General features: G+C 37.4%; 1 protein-coding gene across 8 annotated transcripts; it reads right to left on the bottom strand.

The window, feature by feature from the left end:
- Nucleotides 1–692: 692 nt before the first annotated feature.
- On the bottom strand, nt 693–16,593 carry LOC106877385 (uncharacterized). 8 transcript variants are annotated; one of them, XM_014926276.3, is made up of 7 exons: nt 16,400–16,593; nt 8,086–8,411; nt 5,896–6,012; nt 4,462–4,726; nt 3,764–4,078; nt 2,612–2,763; nt 693–1,239 (listed from the first exon to the last, which is right to left on the bottom strand). In XM_014926276.3, exons 1-7 carry the CDS (start codon nt 16,462–16,464, stop codon nt 1,070–1,072), a joined length of 1,410 nt encoding a protein of 469 aa, XP_014781762.2. In that variant the 5' UTR covers nt 16,465–16,593; the 3' UTR covers nt 693–1,069. The 8 variants fall into 8 exon arrangements, with proteins under 8 accessions (XP_014781762.2, XP_089193782.1, XP_089193781.1 ...); XM_089337656.1 differs by lacking the exon at nt 16,400–16,593 and adding an exon at nt 11,219–11,686; XM_089337655.1 differs by lacking the exon at nt 16,400–16,593 and adding an exon at nt 11,373–11,683.
- Between the last annotated feature and the right edge of the window lie 2,440 nt (nt 16,594–19,033).

Genomic DNA, 19,033 nt, shown 5'->3' with positions numbered 1-19,033 from the left:
ATATATATATATGTTTGTGTGTCTGTGTTTGTCCCCACCACCATTGCTTGACAACCGATGTTGGAGTGTTTACGTCCCTGAAACTTAAAGGTTCGGCAAAAGGGAGCGATAGAATAAGTACTAGGCTTACAAAGAATAAGTCCTGTGGTCAATTTGTTTGACTAAAGGTGGTGCTCCAGCATGGCCGCAGTCAAATGACTGAAACAAATAAAAGAATATCAGAGTAATTAAACAAGAAAATGCGAGGAGTTGGGTCTGCAGTTTCAGTGATTGTAGCATTCGACACTTTACTTCTGGTATTAATGATCTGAAGGAAGCGATGAGACATTTACAAATGCTTATTCACCAGCATCATCACATATAAACTTGTGGCTGTAATTCTAGCATCCAATCCAGCTTCCCATTACACATGGGTGTGGCCCTGAGATACTTACACTAAGTATATTATTAATTAATTATTACTGTTATTTTTGGGCTGAGATTTTCATCAGTCTTCAAACCAGCTCCTCTTGCCTCTCACTACAGATAGAGTTAAGAAGCTCCTGCAACAAGATATATATATATATATATATATATATATATATATATATGGCGTTAGGAAGGGCATCCAGCTGTAGAAACTCTGCCAAATTAGATTGGAGCCTGGTGTAGCCATCCGGTTGCACCAGTCCTCAGTCAAATCGTCCAACCCATGCTAGCATGGAAAGCGGACGTTAAACGATGATGATGATGATATATATATATATGCAGAGAGAGAGGGAGAGAAACAAAGGGAGAGAGTTGATCTCTCATTCAGTTAATGCAAATAGAAAATGGAATTAAGAAATTAATTCCAGGAATCTTTTTGAGGTTTTATGAAAAGATTAGCTCTAAAATACTTGTGGCTTAAAAGGACCGAGAAAAAATTATAATTAACAAATATTATTATAACTAATTTCTTTAGATGAATTAGAGTAGTTTTTCTACTTCTAATTAACCAGAGCAACACAGCTGTTGACGCAAGAGTCTATATGGAAGGGAGGTAACTCTCATCAGTAGTGTATATGTTGGGGGAGGGGGGAGCACGAGACTAACTGTCTTGACTCGGTTCAGATGCGAGAAAACTAGCTTCCAGTTTCTGTAGTTCTTTGCGCAACGTCAAGCCACTTTTCCAGACGTTTTTGATCTTCTCACTTTTTCCCTGCGCCGAAGCTGCACCTAAAACAGCTCCTAATGCTGCACCACGATGACAGTTCTCACCTGCAATCAAAGAGGATAAAAATTTAAGATTTGAAAAAGAAACAAAAAGCATTTATATAATTTAGTTTTTTTACAACGTGTTTATATATATGCGTGTATGTGTGTGTGTGTTTGTGCGTGTACATATGTTTGTGTGTATATGTGCCTGTGTGTTTTACTGTCTCCTTTGCCTGACATCATGTGATAGTCGTAAAAGAGCATCACCATCACTCAAGTGGGGGTTCTTCGTTTCCAATCTTCCGTAAAAATATGGACTGGCTATGGGGGAAAATTACCTTGCTTGGAAACAGATGTAGCCCTAGTGATAAATGCTGAACATGCATGGAAAATAGACTCCATCAATTGCCAGGAGAGCAAGCTAGAGATAGTTAACAGCTTCTGGTATTTAGGTGACCAGGTGGAGGTGGTTGTTCCGAGAGTGTAGCTGTGAGAATAAGGTTAGGCTGAGCAAAGTTAAGAAAGCTCCTACCCCTGCTGGCAACAAAGGACCTTTCTCTCAGAGTGAAAGGCAGACTGTTTGATGCCTGCGTGCAAACAGCTACACTGCATGGCAGTGAAACATAGCTATGACAGCCAAGGACATGCATAGGCTTGAGAGAAATGAAGTTAGTATGCTTTGCTGGATGTGCAAGAAAGATGACTGAGCTGGTATGGTCATGTGATGCATATGGACAAGGACAGTTGGGTAAAGAAATGCCGATCTCTAACTGTGAATGGAACCTGTGGTAGAGGTAGAGCCAGGAAGACATGGGATGAGGCAGTGAAGCATGACCTTCTAACTTTGAACCTCACAGAGGCAATGACTAGTGACCAAGTCCTTTGGCGATGTGCTCTGCTTAAGGGGACCTGTGAAACCAAGTGCACCTGTGCTGGTGGCATATAAAACATAAATTTAAGGAGCTTGCTTTGCAACCATGTGATTTCAGGTTCAGTCCCTGATGTGTGACACCTTGCACAAATGTCTTCTACTGTATCCTTGGGTCAACTAATGCCTTGTGAGTGAATTTGGAAGATGGAAACTGCATGGAAGCCTGTCGAGTGTGTATATCTGTGTGTGTGCGTGTGTGCTTGTCACCCACCCACCACTTGACCACAAGTATTGGTTTGCTTACATCTCTGTAACTTAGCAGTTCAGCAAAAGAGACTGACAGAATAAATACCAGACTTAAAAAAAAAAAAAAAACATAAATGCTAAATAAAACCTATAAATATAAGAAAAACCCTTTGAGATGGTGCCCCAGCATGGCTCTGCAGTGCAATGACTGAAACAAGTAAAAGACAAAAAAAAAAAAAAAAAAAAAAGAAACCCCAAAAGATGTATTGCTACTGTTATACATTTTAAAATATATATAAAGCAGCAATGGTTACACACCTCCACTATTGGTGTTGACATATGTACCGCTGTTAAAGTCTTCAGCAAAACACAGCATCAGGTAGAGTAGGGTTTTCATGGAAGATTCAATGTAGCATGCCAATCCAAGTAAACTGGTGTTTCTTTGGTGACCTTTTAACGAGTTTTCAGAGCTGGGTAATAAATGAAACAATAAGAAGAGATATATTTCTATTTGAAACATTAAGATTTCAACATAACCCAGTCCAGATTAGTGCTAAGAAATTAGATTGCTCATGTATGTATATATTGTCATCGTTTAACATCCACTTTCCATGCTCCGAAAACTCATTGTATTTATGTGTATATATATATATATATATATATACATGAATACATACACATTTATACACATGCATTACACATACATACATATAAGCATTTACACACACACACACACACACATCGTCAGTAGTTCATATATGTGAAACTGAAGTACATTTGAAAGTGTTAGAGCAATAATATAATTTTAGAAAGTAAAAAGTTATGACTGGTTACAGAGTGACCATTGGTTTCACACCTATAAAGTGCATTGCATTATGGGCGACTCGAATATATATATATATATATATATATATATATATATATATATATATATATATGTGTGTGTGTGTGTGTGTATCACCAGTAGTTCATATATCCAAAAAAAAACACACTCTAAAACATTAGGGCAGTAATATATATTTTTTTTAGGAAGTTAAAAGTTATGGCTGGTCATAGAGTGACCATTGGTCTTGGACCTATAAAGTGCTTAGCAGTATAGGCATCTCGTCAGACTCAAAAGGCTGAAGGCACCAATTCCAGTCGCTTTTTCATATTTTAACCCTCTCATCACCCAACATAAAACCACCTCCCTCAATACTACACCCCACTACTCAGTTGTAGGGTTCTGTCTTGTGGGTTACTTGGTAACCTCACCAGTGCTGGTGCCATGAAAAAAGTAACCAGCATGCTCTGTAAAGTGGTTTGCATTCGGAAGGGCATCCAGCCGTAGAAATCATGTCACTAATTTGTAATAATGCTAAAGTGGAGTTTCAAAATAAGTGTATCACTGTAAATATGAGGGTGCACCATTGAATACTGATGGGGCAGTGCCGTCCAGTGCACACCCTTAGCGACGGGCATGGGTCTTACCTGCTTACTTGATCTGCTAAATGTAACATCATGTGTCTGTTGTCATGGCCTCCCAAAGAAGCATGTGCCAGTATTTTTCTTACTTCAGATCCCAAATCAAACCCATTCAAGGTGGCGTGAAACAGTCTGGAGTAGATGTCAACGAAGGGTATCAGGGATTGAACTGGGTGCGTTAGCTTGATGAATTCAACTGCTGTCTGCGCACACTCATCTTCAGTTTTGCCAGCATTGCGTAGAACCCAAGGCAAAACCAATACCAAAGCTCCAATGCCCGACAGTTGGCTATCAGGTGGTTGAGATAACATTTGCCGCGACCTGAAATAGATTTATGCATTTTGTTATCTATCTATCAATCCATCTATGGTGGAGCCTGGTGCTATCCCCAGGCTTACCAGCTCCTGTAAAATTATACAATCTATGCAAGCATGGAAGACGGATGTTAAATGATAATGATGATGATATATTCCGTTTACATATTTGTTTTGCAAGATTTTTTATGTGAAATCGTGTGTTGAAACAGATGTTGTTGTACTTGGGGATGGTCATATTGCCAGTTTAGCCAATAAAAACACACGCACTGTATATTTGGTGTTAATTTTTTTTTTCAGCTTTATATTACATTAATCTTGATGATATATATATATATATATATATATATATATATACACACACATAGAAATATATATATATTCTTTTACCTTCTTTTAGCAAAATCAAAAATGTCTTGTCCCCTTAATGGAGGGTCAGGAACGGCATTCCAGTCTTTGAAGAACAGCCGATGGAAAGATTCTGCATAAGTGTCATTGTGAGTGTCGGGTGTGGTCATGAAATGGACATAGGACTCCAGTACACTGGCCATGACTTCTTGGTCGGACTTTAGTGCCCATGGGTCAGTTTCTTGCATGGTCTGAAGGATTTTCAGAGCGACCAACATATTAAGAGTATTGTCACCTGGCTCCATCCCTTCATGACAGGTAAGGAGAAAGAGAAAAGAAAAGGGGAAAAAAAAAAAAAGAAAATAATTTCTTTTATTCAGAAAAATTGTACTTTTACAAGCATCTTATACAAAACTGTTGAAAGTATTCAAGAAGGAGAAGAAGAAGAAACTATATAAATCGTTTTTGTTGTTGTTGTTGGGCTGACTGATTTTGATAACATTTGGGTTCAATTCATAGACAAGGTAGCACCTATTTACTATTTTATTATGTGGACCTCCAAAAGTCTTATATGGACCCTCAGGGGTCATACAGACCCCAGTTGAGAACCACTGGTAAAAGGGCTCCCTTTGCATGATGGCAAGGGTGCGATAGGAGTAAATTATGGAAAGTTTAGAAAGTATTTAGTAGGTTAGATCTAAGTAGGATTTGAACTCAGAATATTAAGAGCTAGAAGGAATACTGCAAAACATCTTTTTTCCAAAAAATAATAATAATTTCAAATTTTGACACAAAGCTAGAAATTTTAGGGAGAGTGGCTAAGTTGATTACATTGAGCCCAGTGCATAACTGGTATTTATTTTATTGATCCTAAACAGATGAAAGGTAAAGTTGACCTCAGCAGAATTTGAACCCAGAAAGTAATGCTGCTAAGCATATTGTCCGACATGTTAAATATTTTGCTAGTTCACTACTTTTTTTCCAAATATTCCTTTTTACTATAAGCACAAGGCCTATAGTACTTATTTCTTTGGTCCTGAAAGTACGAAGGGTAGACTGTCTCGTTGTGAGTTCATAAGAGTTTGATGACAGTCAAAGCAGACATGGAGCTTGTTTCTGGCCCTTGAGTCTTTAGCATGGAACCAGGAATGGCTTCAACACACTGCAGAATCACCCACCAACAGATGTGCATGGACTGCTTTGACCTGTGATGCAGTGAACTCAATAGGAGCTGGCTTAACCCCTCACAGGTGAATGCCGTTACACATACGCACACACACACATGAAGAGTAAAGTTGACCTTGGAGGAATTTGAACTCAGAACATAAGGACAAACAAAATGCCATTAAGCATTTTGTCCAACATGTTAACTATCCCACTAGCTCACTGTTTTTCCCCAAATATAAATAGTAAAGTTTTGCAGTGAAAACAATTTAGACAACAATCTTAAGTTAATGAACCTGAAATATATCTTACCTTGGTGGTAAAAATATGGATCTCCACTTGTCCAGAATTTAAGTTTGTCATGTAAAATTACTTGGCCTATAATGGCTTTGGTTTGATTATTACTTGAAGATTTGCGACCACTGTCATCTAAGAGAGGGATGAAAAATAGAAGCATCATAAAGAAATAGAAATATGAGTGATGTTCATTGGTCTGAATACTAAACTAGACCAGGGAGATCTCAAACATTTTTTACCAACAGACCCCTTTGATTACTATTTTATTCAGTTGCCTCCTCCCCCACTAGCCATTTGATGTTTAAAAGCTATTACTATTTTGTATTTCACACATTAACTTGTGTATGTTGAATATGTAAAACGCTAGAAAACGATACCTAGCTGTTTCTCGCAATACATACTAATACATACATATAAAGCAGAATTTTTCAGGGGCCCCAATTTAACATTTTGTTGTGTGAACCCCAGTTGAGAAACACTGAACTAGACAGATTAAAAAAGAGGCAATTTCATATCTATGTCTGTCTTTTACAGGTACAAGGCTACCATAATGTACGTCAGGCTACCGTATCGTCAGTTGTGAGTTCGTATCCTGCACAGGTGTTGCACTGTGTTTATGGGCCTGAAATATAACTCTACAAATCACAGCTTGTCTAGCTATCAGAAGGAAATTGAAAGAAGCCTTGTGAATGGATTTAGTATTCAAAAAGAAGTTCGGTATACTAAATCCATTCACAAAGAAGTTCGTCGCGCGCGCTTGTTTTTATTTCTGTGCGTGAACGTCTATGTATGTTTGTTGTTTCTTTTTCTTGACAATGCACGATAGTTGTAAATGAATGCCAGTCATACATGCAATGTTATTCATTTCCAATATTCTGCAAAATCATGTCTGGCTATAGGGAAATATCAACTTACTTGGAAACAAGTGGGGGTTGGCGAAAAGGAGGGCATCAGGTCGTAAAAAATATGCCTCAAAAACTCCGCTCAATCCATGCATGCATGGAAAAGTGAATGTTGGTTGAATATTATTATTATACGTTAAGGATAAAACACCGAAGGGAAGTAAATCTTTATATTACAGAGTAATAAATTACAAAGTTATCTCCCATAGAAATGCTTATATAAGTTTGCAGACGGAAATCCAAGTCGCTATTAAATGACCTTGAAATCAGCATAAATGCTGCAACTTCCCAGTCTCTATTAAAGCATCAAGGACCTTGCATCTAATTAAAAGGTTGTTAAGTAGCACAGTAGAGTGGAAAGCAAACTTTAAATGAAGAGGCTAAAGAGGGTGTTTAAGACGATGAAAATGATAACGGTGAAGTTAATGTTGATTATAAGAACGATATTATATTGGTTACAAATGATTAAAAAAATTAATAAGGAATAAAAATAATTAGAAAATCTTTCAAAAGCGTTGTTGTGCCTTAATTAACCAGTTTTTTTTTCATTACGTATCTATTTTAAATTATCGTTCTCTATCTCTCTCTCTCTCTCTCTCTCTCTCGATATTTTCTCCTCATTCTCTTTCACTCTCTCTCATCTCTTCCCCTTCTCTCACTCTCCTTCAAATCTGAGACTTTTCACTGTCACTATTCTATTTTTGTCAGTAGTACTCAGCCTTAGTTTTTATGGTTTGAAGTAAATGTGAGACAAATCTCACCCAGGATGGGATGCTAGTCTAACTCAGGTGATCTAGTGTTTATTTTTGTAGGTGAAGCATACAGAATCAAGTGCTAGTGTCGTCTTGAGTCCTAAGGCTCATCACACCAGTGACTCGGCTTCCATGGTCTATAAGTAACCAAGGTTACAACATGCCTCTTGAACAGGATGCTGGTGTGTTGCAGGGTTACTCATGTACAGCAGAATGGACTAGAGCAACATGAAATGAAGTGTTTTGTTCAAAGACACGATAGCCTCCTTGATCCAGGAATTGAAATTGTAATCTCATGATTGTGAGTGCAACACCTTAACCACTAGGCTTTACATTTTCATTAGAGTTGAGTATACTGCCCTCAAATATGCAATGAGACATATGTAATGGAAATGAACTCAAGGTTTATGAGTTGGTAGCTTAATACCACATCTACAAACTCTTTTATTTCTACAAATAATCGAAAATATTTTTTTTTAAATGGTGAAGACATGGAGGAGAAAAAAATACATTGAAGATAAAAAAGAATAAAATCTGAATTGAATACTTACCAGCTGCAGACAATGGAAGAATAGATCCACTGTAAAATGTCTTTGGAGCTGTGTAGTCTGATATCCACCTGTCATAGTTCTTCAGGATATCATTGGTGTTGTAGTACCAGTGGACTGGCATGGACAAAGCATCTCCAATAAACATCCCCCATAATGCTTCACACTTGGCCCTCTTCACACTCTCTGAAATTGGTTTTGGAGTTTTGGTGATGGGTGTTTTAGTGGTTGGTGTTGTCGAGCTGTCTTCACTGAGTTCATTGGAGTTCATATCTTTGTGTTGGCAACAAGCGCTGGTTTGAAAGCAACGCATGAAGTTCTGGTTGGTTCTGGCAAAATTTCAGTAGAGAAAGGGAAAAAATGTTTAAATGTAAAGGAAGCAGAGAGGGGAGAAGAGAGTGAGATAGATAGATAGATAGATAGATAGATAGAGAGAGATAAGTGTGGAGGAGAGTATAGAACAGAGAGTCAATATGATATGGAAAGGTAACTTTACCTTTACTCACATGAAGTGTACAGGCCAAGGGGAGAAATGCATGTGACCCTGAGATACCTGCTGGTAGGGAAGTGCCTCCAACATTGATAATGGATTAAAAAGAAAAGCTTGCAATTTTTTTTCTGATTAATTCCTGCAGTTTCTACTCGGAGCATAGCATCTCTGGTGTTTATTTCACCTCATGTTTACAGAAATTGTAAACATAGCCTCATTGATGTCCAAATGGTGTTATGCAATGACACACAGAAATAAGCATTCACACACACACACAGTAGAGATTTTGCTTTCTTTTTTCCTACCACTCCTCTTTTACTTACACTATATCTTCTTCTTTCACTTTCTTTCTACCCCACCACCACATTGTCTTCTTGCTTAACTTATAGGCAAGTGTTAACAATCTCTCCCCCCCTCTCTCTGTCACTCATGCACTCACTCTTACTCTGTAAATCTATTTATGTATCTAATCCGCTACCTTCCTTAATAATACTTTCTTTCTCCTGCACGTCTCTCAGTATAGCCACTGCTTCCTCTTGCTATTATGATAGAGTAGGTAGGGAGAGAGAGAGGGGGGGAAGAGAGAATGGAGGGATAAAGGGAGGAGAGAGGGAAAGGAAGAGAGAGAGAGAGGGGGAAGAGAGAATGGAGGGATAAAGGGAGGAGAGAGGGAAAGGAAGAGAGAGAGAGAGAAAGAGAGAGAGAGAGAAATACAAACAAACCTGACACATGACTTAACATTTTATATATGAAAAACATGAAACTTAAGATTTTAAGAGAAGCCAAAATTTTAAGCTGCTGCGATATTCAGATATGTCCTAAAGGACATGTATTTTATTTGTTTCAGTGATTTGATTGTGGCCATGCTGGAGCACTGCTTTTAGTCAAACAAATCAACCCCAGGACTTATTCTTCATAAGCCTAGTACTTATTCTATTGGTCTCTTTTGCCGAGCGGCTAAGTTACAGGGACATAAACACACCAACATTGGTTGCCAAGCGATTGTGGGGGGACAAACAGACACACAAACATATACACATACATCTCTCTCTCTCTCTCTATATATATATATATGACAGGCTTCTTTCAGGTTCTGTCTACCAAAATCCACTCACAAGGCTTTGGTCAGCCCGAGGCTATAGTAGAAGACACTTGTCCAAGGTGCCACACAGTGGGACTGAACCCAGAACCATGTGGTTGGTAAGCAAGCTACCTACCACACAGCCACTCCAAATTGAAGAACTTTTCTAGGTGCACAACGGTAGACAACACAAATTGTAAATAATTTTCCTAGCTTTTGTTTTGTGTCAACTCAAAGTCGTTCCTTTTTTTTCTCATCTTAGTTTAAAGAAATGAAAGGAAGAGGCAAATTGATGCAATTTTACCAATATTTCATACATGCACCTTATATATTGCCAGTGAGATAGATAGAGTGGCTGTATGTGTGAAGGGAAAAATTGTGTGGTAAATAGCTTGCTTACCAACCACTGCGTGGGGCCGACCAAAGCCTTGTGAGTGGATTTGGTAGAAGGAAACTGAAAGAAGCCCATCGTGCACAGATATATATATATATATATATATATATATATATATGTGTGTGTGTGTGTGTGTTTGTCCCCCACAACATCGCTTGACAACTGATATTGGCGTGTTTACGTCCCCGTAACTTAGAGGTTCGGCAAAAAAGACCGACAGAATAAGTACTAGGCTTACAAAGAATAATTCCTGGGGTCGATTTGTTCGACTAAAGGCGGTGCTCCAATATGGCCGCGGTCAAATGACAAACAAATTAGAGTAAAAGAGTACACACACACCCTAACTCATACATACACACACATGCGCACGCGCACGCAAGTACAACTTAACTCATTCACATATTCATTAATTCCTGAAACAAGTTTTACTTACAATAACTCTTAAAAAAATTTTTTTTTTTTAGATAAAATTGTCGCCTTCCAGTGCAAAACAGAAGGAACTACGTTGAAACAAGAAGCTGGAATCCCCAAAGATTTCCCCACAATGTAAAAGTATGAGATTCCATTGTTTATAGAATATACCATACAACTTGTTAATTAAAGTTAAGTCTTAGTAATTATAAGCTCCTTCATTAGTTCATAAGAGTATTAGGCAGACTCGTTAGCGCGTCGGACAAAATGCCAAGCGGCCTGATGACCACTGAGGTCGATCTAATCGACTTATCGGCATTCTTTTGTATCTCTATCGAATGAATGTCCCTTGGGCATTCTCCCTAGGCTGGCATATGACTGGCATTCTTATTCCTTGCTCGTACCAAAATTTGAAACTATTATTTACACGTTTGGAATCTCTGGATGTCTACAAAAAAAAATTTAAGTTGTGCTGTTGATGTTAATAAAATATACCATTAAACACTAATTAACTCAATTTAATTTATTTGTAAATTTGGTGAACGTGGCATGTCGTTTCCATGCGATATTCCGATCGTTTTGTCACCGGAGATGGTCGTTTACGTAACATCTTTGGCAACTTCAGCCACATTTTTTTGTTGAGGCCGGCTTGGATTCACCGAAAGAAAATAAAAATAAAAACCAAATAAATCTCAAAGAAAGAGAGATACATTTATGAAATGTGGATGAAAGGGGAAAAGAAATCAGTTTTCATAGTCACCTGTTCAATACAGTAATAAGAATTCCTACAAATCTCCCATTGGGAAACTGGGCTCCGTATGTGTAAATGATATGCGTATGCGTGTGTCAAAGAAAGAAATATATATATCAAATGTGTATAAAAGAGGAAAAGAAATAAATATTAATATAGTCACCTATCCAATACAGTAAGAATTCCTACAAATCTCCCACCGGGAAACTGGGATCCGTATGTGTAACTGACATGTGTGTTTATGTGTATGTGTGTGATATGTACTATTAGCTAAAGGGTTACAAATTGAGACAAGCGAGGAAATATCGGCGAAAACCGGTCTGGCGATAAGGGAAAGAAAACCAATTCCTAGTTTATAAGCATTCAGAATTATTATTTCACTTGTACTGATTACCTTTCTCCAAACTAAATCTCATTACTACCTTCGGAGCCTCTTCTTTTTACATTGTCACCGGGTAGCTTGGTTTGTTATATAATAGTAAACGGATTATTTTACTATCTCTTATCTAGTTATTTCTCCCACTCAATCTACTTCTCTCTTCCCCCTCTCTCTTTCTCTCTCTCTCACACACTCATACATACACATTCTTTCAGAGTCATACACACACACAATCATACATACATACATACATACATATACATACATGAGAGACAGCAGAGGCAGAGAGAACGAGAGAGAGGGGAAAGAGAGAATGTGAGATAAAGAAAAAGCGAGAATGATTGACAGAGATAAAGAGAGAGAGAGAGAGACAAGTAGGAGGTGCGGTCGGCAACAGAGTGAATCAGTTATAAAAAATGTAAACAAAACAAGTGTTGTTTGTTTATTTGACGTTTCTGCTGGCCTTTTCCGTCGTTGTTATTAATTAACGTAGTTGGTTTAGAAGGGTTCTGTGATAATAGGGACCGATAACTTGAAATAATGAAAAAATATGGGTTTAGAGTTAGTGATAAAAGGGGTCGTTCGTATTATTTACGATGTAATGAAATATACGAACAAAATACACCTTATGTCAGTGCCCACTGTTATATAAACGCATACACTGTGTTACATAATACATGCGAAGACAGGAAGACGGACACATAGATACGTAAATTAAAACACATACATATATATATACATACACGTATATATATATATATATATACACATATAAGCATATATACATACATATATTTACACATACATACATATACGCACGCACACATAATCACATACATACGTCTTCCATTAAGGTCCCGGCCGGCTAATGCCCTGGGAGCGAATTTGATAGATAGAAACTGTGTAAGCCCGTCCTACACACACAATTTTACAAGACGAGGGTTGACAGCGACTTCGAAGGTATGACGTGCTAGCCTTCGTTGGACTGTCTGACGAAGGCAGAGTCACAGTCACCTCTCTTCTTGTAAATATATATAATCTCTAAAAAGTATTGAGTAATTCTTCAGTTTAATGTAAAAGTGGTTTTCTTATAATTCATCATAAAAAAAAAACATTAATATACATACATACATACGTTTCAGCCCAAAGGCTGTGGCCATGCTGGAGCGCCACACACGCACACATGTATGTTTTCTTCTATTCTTTTACTTGTTTCGGTCATTTGACTGCAACCACGCTGGAGCACCGCTTAAAAGGTTTTTTAGCTGAAGAACTCAGCCCCAAGACTAATTCTTTGTAAGCCTAGTATTTATTCTATTGATCTCTTTTGCCGAAGTGCTAAGTTACGGGGGACATAAACATATCAACACTAGTTGTCAAGCAATATATACATATATATACATATATATGTATATATATACAACAGGCTCCTTTCAGTTTCCGTCACTGCTTTCTTATACTGTTAATACTACCAATGAAAAAGACATGAATAAGACATCTAATTTATGCAAAATTAAATAATTAGGGTGTTTTATCAAGTTGAAAGAAAGCAGAATTTCATGGTTGTAAAGAGATAAGTTTGCAACAGGTTATGTTGGTGACCAGATTGCATTACCTGGTTTGAATTCCATTACATTTACATAGTTGTTAACTTTGAATAAAGCACGAATGTTATAAGCTAAAAAGCCTGTGTACTTCCACATAAAATTTAAAAAAAAAAAAAAAAATGAAAAGAAATCTCGAGTCTTTTTAATCTTGTAATAAAGTGTGTATTGTAGTATCTATCCATCCATTTTCTGTCCCCTATTCCTGGGAGGGTTGTCAGGGTAGGGTCCTCAGACACCTTCTCCATAGGGTTCTATTAGAAGCAACCGCCATGGCCAACTGAGACAATGGATATTATCCAACCATCTCGTTCTTGGTCTACCTCAAGGTCTTCTGCTGGTCGACTTGGCATGAAGAATCTGTCTTGTGGTTCTTTCCTATGACATTCTAACTACATACCTGTAGTACTGAAGCTGTGACCTCCCAATGCATAGAAATGGCAGCTTGACCTAGAGAGACTCCCTGTCCTCCAAGCTACACACCTTGCTAAGTAACATTACACCAGAGATCCTTTGGAAGAACCCTATTTTGGTCACTTGTATTTGCGATTGTTCTCTTTTGGTAATTATCCAACATTCATGACCATAGGTGAGGATAGCATGAAAACCAAATTTTAGATACAACTTGACATAAAATCAATTAATACACACACATAAGCACATAGTTTTACTGTCATTCTATACTTCTGCCTAATAAATTATTTACACTCTACACACATATTGATGTCTTCTTCCTGAGCATGTTATGTTTGTTATAATTTGTCTAAAAAACCTAACTTCAAGTATGTGTGTGTGTGTGTATGAATGTTTACACTAATTAGGTGTGTGTCCAAATAAAGTATTTATGTATGAATTTGAGAGAAAATGACAATGAAATTTTAACACTATGTTATATAATAAGATTACTATTGTTATAAGGTGGCAAGCTGGAGGAGACATTAGTATGCCGGGCAAAATGCTTAGCAGTATTTCATCTGTTTTTATATTCTAAGTTCAAATTCCGCTGAGGTCAACTTTGCCTTTCATTTTTTCAGGGTCAATAAATTAAGTATTAGTTGCGTACTGGGGTCAATCTACTTGACTGGCTCCCCTCCCCCCCAAAATTTTGTGCCTTGTGCCTAGAGTAGAAAAGATTATTACTATTGTTATATAATATATTACAACTTATTATATAACTACAGTATTATGTAACATGTTTAATTCCTTTGTAGTACATTAAATGATAAAGAATAAACAAGTGTGACACACCTTCATTATCTCCACCACCACAACAACAACAACGACGACAACTGATGTTGCAATTCCATGTAGTCACTGATTGCTAGAAATAACACCTGAATCTCCCTCATAATGTCTAAACAAATGACAGTGGATAATAATTCAACCCAGAATACAGTGCTAAGACAAGAAGACGGTGTTGTCAATATTGGACTGTCTTTGTTCATAGGTTTCCTTCAATAAGGTTCATCTGGGATTAAAACACAAACAATTAGGTGTAGGTGTGGCTGTGTGCTTGAAAAGCATGCTTCCAAACCATGTAGTCTTGAGTTCAGTCCCATCGCATGGCACCTTGGACAAGTGTCTTTTATTATAACCCCAGGCTGATCAAAGCCTTGGGTTGCCTCAGATGGGTTCAGAAGTGAGTCTCTTAATTTGACTGGTCCCTTTCTTGCTTCAACTCTGCAAGCCTTGTCACGGTGACGCAATGTCACCGTTCTTTGTCTTTTCTATGATTACTACCACAGGAAGTGCTCTGATGAACTTTCTCTCTTAGTCCGAGATCACTTTGTGCCATCTCGCCTGACTCGAAACTCACAGCTTCTTCATCCAAATGCTGTTGTGCTTCCATGAATATGGAAGTCTTTCTATGGTTGTAGCTCTTATCTTGAACTGCCAGACTTTGGAACTCTCTTCCATCTCATTGTTTTCTTCTTTTCAAGTCTGAAGTAAATACATTCCTTGTCTTAATTTCTCCTTCTTCCTAACCCCTTCCACTAAGTGTCTTTTTGCCTTGTATGGGAATTGAAACCCGGTTGTAAATCTTCATTGGATTGTTGGGCAAATCTTCCGCGCAGATCTGTAAATAATTTTTATAGTTTACTATGGTAGTGATATTGACTCCTAATTTCACCTTACAGAACCTAGTTGCTGTCAATCCTTTCACCCACGCTACACTAGAGTTGCCATGACAACAAATAGTTTCGACTTCCGCTGCGAGGACACTGGCTTGGAATTCATTGGGTAAAAATACATAAATTTAACTGCTTCTAACTTCTTTATTATAAACTTTCCAAAATAATAACTGTGATATTTGTCATCAGCATGCAAAACTACATTTTAAAAAGAATTTTCAGATTAAGATTTGCGGTTAGAAAACAAATTCATTTGTACCTACCCTCAGAGCAAAAACTTATGTTATACAATACTACAGACCATAAAAATGTCCAGTAAAAACTTAACGGGCGGGCGAAACAACAGAATCGGTTTGAAAAATTAGCTTACTTAAGTGTACACCCTCGACGAAATTTTAATTTCTGATTAAAGCCACTCATTTCATTTGTCACTAATGTCATTGAAAATACACGAACGTTGCGTAATCTCAATACCCCTTTAGCTCCAATCGTGATGGGACAGATTGCTAATCAAAGTTGCTCAATTATCTAATGTCCTTTCTTTATTTAAGACGGTAAAGTGTAATTTGTAAGCGATTTGGTTATTATTTCTAGCAGATAGAGTGGCCATATCGAATGAGGAGCCTTTTTTTCAGTTATCGGGGGACTATGGCAGGTTGTGGGACACATCTCTGTTGATAAAAAAAATTATTAATCTTTAATTTTACAATTTCATAATTATCCAATTTATATTAAATTAATGTTTTGGTTTAAAATGGCTTTCAATTTGTTTTCTTTCTTTTTCCACGTGGATTTTTACGGACCTCATCAGCGGGCAGTTTTAAGTTTGATGATGGAGAAATTCTCCCACTCCAGGTGTAGAGATTCCCTCGTTGGTTAAAAGCTGTGATTGAGACCCTATTAATCTTTTGGCCAATTAGTCAAAGTGATGGCGCACGAAGACCTTGAATAAATAACTTTTTGTAACAGTAATATAATAAAAGAAAATATAGATAAGTAAACGCATGCACACACTCACATCACAGAATGACGTGTGCGAATGCGTCTTGTAATGAAGACAAAGAGGTAAACATACCGTTTCCTCGATACGAGGTAGAACCACGAGGACCAAAGTTTACATGTTTTACGAAAGACATCCATGATGCAATGTTAAATGCCCTCTTTTAAGTCAAGAGCCTATAACAGCGGGCGAACCAGGTTTGTTTAATGTACATTCACGCACACTGGTAAATATTTGGTGTGCGTGCATGTAGAGAAAACAATAGAGAGAGTGAGACAGAAAAAGAGATAGACTATTGTAAATAGAAAAAAAAAGAAAACGAATTATTAATAGGAAGGAGAAAACGAATTATAAACGTAAAGAGTGAAATTGAGAAAAGGAACTATAAACAGCAAAAACGAAAATATAAGAGTTAAAACGAAGGAGAATAAGTAGACAAAGCACTGAGGAGAGGTGTTTCCCCGGATATAATATCACAGCCTAACTGTTTCATCACTCACCGTACAATTGCACGCTGGCTTTCAGATTTTTTTTTTTTAATTTCGATTCCTTCGTTTCTCCAAATTATGAAATGTGAATTTGATTTCCGAACTCAAGATTATTTATTTAGGTTTATGTTTATTTATATATAGGCATACCTACATAAGTGTACCCCTGTCCCGATTTTGTTTCCTCATAACTTTCAGAAAAATTAAAAAAAATTTTTTAATGAAAATTTCCACAAATACGCATCAGATGGTGTTAGATTCCAATTATATCGGAATTTGGTGGGGAAAAAGAAAAAGAAAAAAAAATTTCCGAGGATGGAGTAAGAAGTATCGGAAAATTCACACGAGTCAGCTTTGTTTTATCATATCGTCAGTAAAGTGGTATTTTTTAATGAAATTTTCTACAAATACTTTTCAGATGGTGTAGATTACGATTATATTGGAATTAAATAATAACAAAAAAAAAAAAAAAAAAAGGAAAAGAAAGATTGGGGACTCGCACAGATCCTGTATAGTTACAAAATGAAACTTTGGAATTTTGAAAAAAATTGTGGTGTGTCAGTATGTATATGTGCGAGCCAACCAATTTTTTTTTCCACATAAAATCCCGATATAATCTACACAATCTGAAAAGTTATTTGTGCAAATTTTCATTAAAAAAAGTATTCATTTTCCTGAAAGATACGAGGAAACGAAGCCGAAAAGTGTGAATCTTCCGAAAAAAATCCTGTTCCCCTGATCTGAATAAAACATTTTTCACAACAAATTCCAATATAATCGGAATCTACATACCTACACTATCTGAAGTGTGTTTATAGAAAACGCTGTTAAAAATATCCAACTTCCTGAAAGTTATGAGAAAATAAAGTCGGAGGGGGGGGGGGGGGGTGACACTGGTGTCGGTATGCCTAGCCTGTTTATTTTTTGTATACTTCCACTTATATTTGAAAAGTTTTCTCTTTTTAATTGCAAAGTCTTTGATCAGATCCTCACTACGATACAGTGAACACTTTAAGATTATATTTCCAATCATAATTCGATTATTTTAGTAAATTTAAGGTGATTTCTTTTGTACCATAAACCATTTACCATTTCTTATTTCTTTACTGTCCACAAGGGGCTACACTCAAAGGGGACAAACAAGGACAGACAAACGGATTAAGTCGAAACTGGTACTTATTTAATCAACCCCGAAAGGATGGAAGACAAAGTCGACCTCGGCGGAATTTGAACTCAGAACGTAGCAGCAGACGAAATACCACTAAGCATTTAGCCTGGCGTGCTAACGTTTCTGCCAGCTCGCCGCCTTTTACCATTTCTGTGGAGCCCTATATCCCTCGATGCACTAAGCACGTGTTTGTTTTGCTAAATGGTTAATACAGCATTGAATATATAAATATCTTACAAGGAAAAGATTAATGAAATTTTCATCACTGGATGTAAGGGAAACAACTGTGTTGGTACAGATATTATTTGTGGTTAAATCGGAGGCAGATATTTATCTTAGCGAAATAAATGACTAAACTTCCATCTTCGAATCCTTTATACAGATTTACTGTTGCTGTATTCGCACATAACTGACACGACAAAGAAATTAGTAATGATAGATATATATATCAGGAGGAAAGGAGGCCGAATCGTTATAGCGTAAAACAAAACGCATTGTTGTATTTTGTTTTGATTCTCCATGTTCTAAGTTCAGTTCCTTCTATGATCAACTTTGTTTTCATCCTTCTGGGGCTCGATAAAAGTACTACTCCAGGCTGTTACTGATATATAGTTATAAAAAAATTATTGATGTCGCAATTAGCCAGCAGGCTGAATAAAAATTCGTTATTAGTGATGGAGGCAGTATTAGTCCAAAATAGTAATCTGTATATCATAAAAAGCTCTGTCTGAACGTCGTCGATGCCAGTGTCCCCTGACTGGCTCCCATGCCGGTGGCATGTAAAAAGCACCATCTGAATGTGGTCAATGCCAGGGCTGCCTGACTGGCTCCTGTACTGGTGGCGCGTAAAAAGCACCATCCGAATGTGGTTGATGCCTGTGCCAGTGGCACGTAAAAAGCACCATCCAAATGTGGTCGATGCCTGTGCCAGTGGCACGTAAAAAGCACCATCTGAATGTGATTGATGCCAGGGCCGCCTGACTGGCTCCTGTGCCGGTGGCGCGTAAAAAGCACTATCTGAACATGATTGATGCCAGGGCCGCCTGACTGGCT

Source organism: Octopus bimaculoides, chromosome 19 (assembly GCF_046866305.1).
Source record: "Octopus bimaculoides isolate indiv1 chromosome 19, ASM4686630v1, whole genome shotgun sequence".
Classification (NCBI taxonomy): Eukaryota; Metazoa; Mollusca; class Cephalopoda; order Octopoda; family Octopodidae; genus Octopus; species Octopus bimaculoides.
This window is presented reverse-complemented; position numbering and strand designations above follow the sequence as displayed.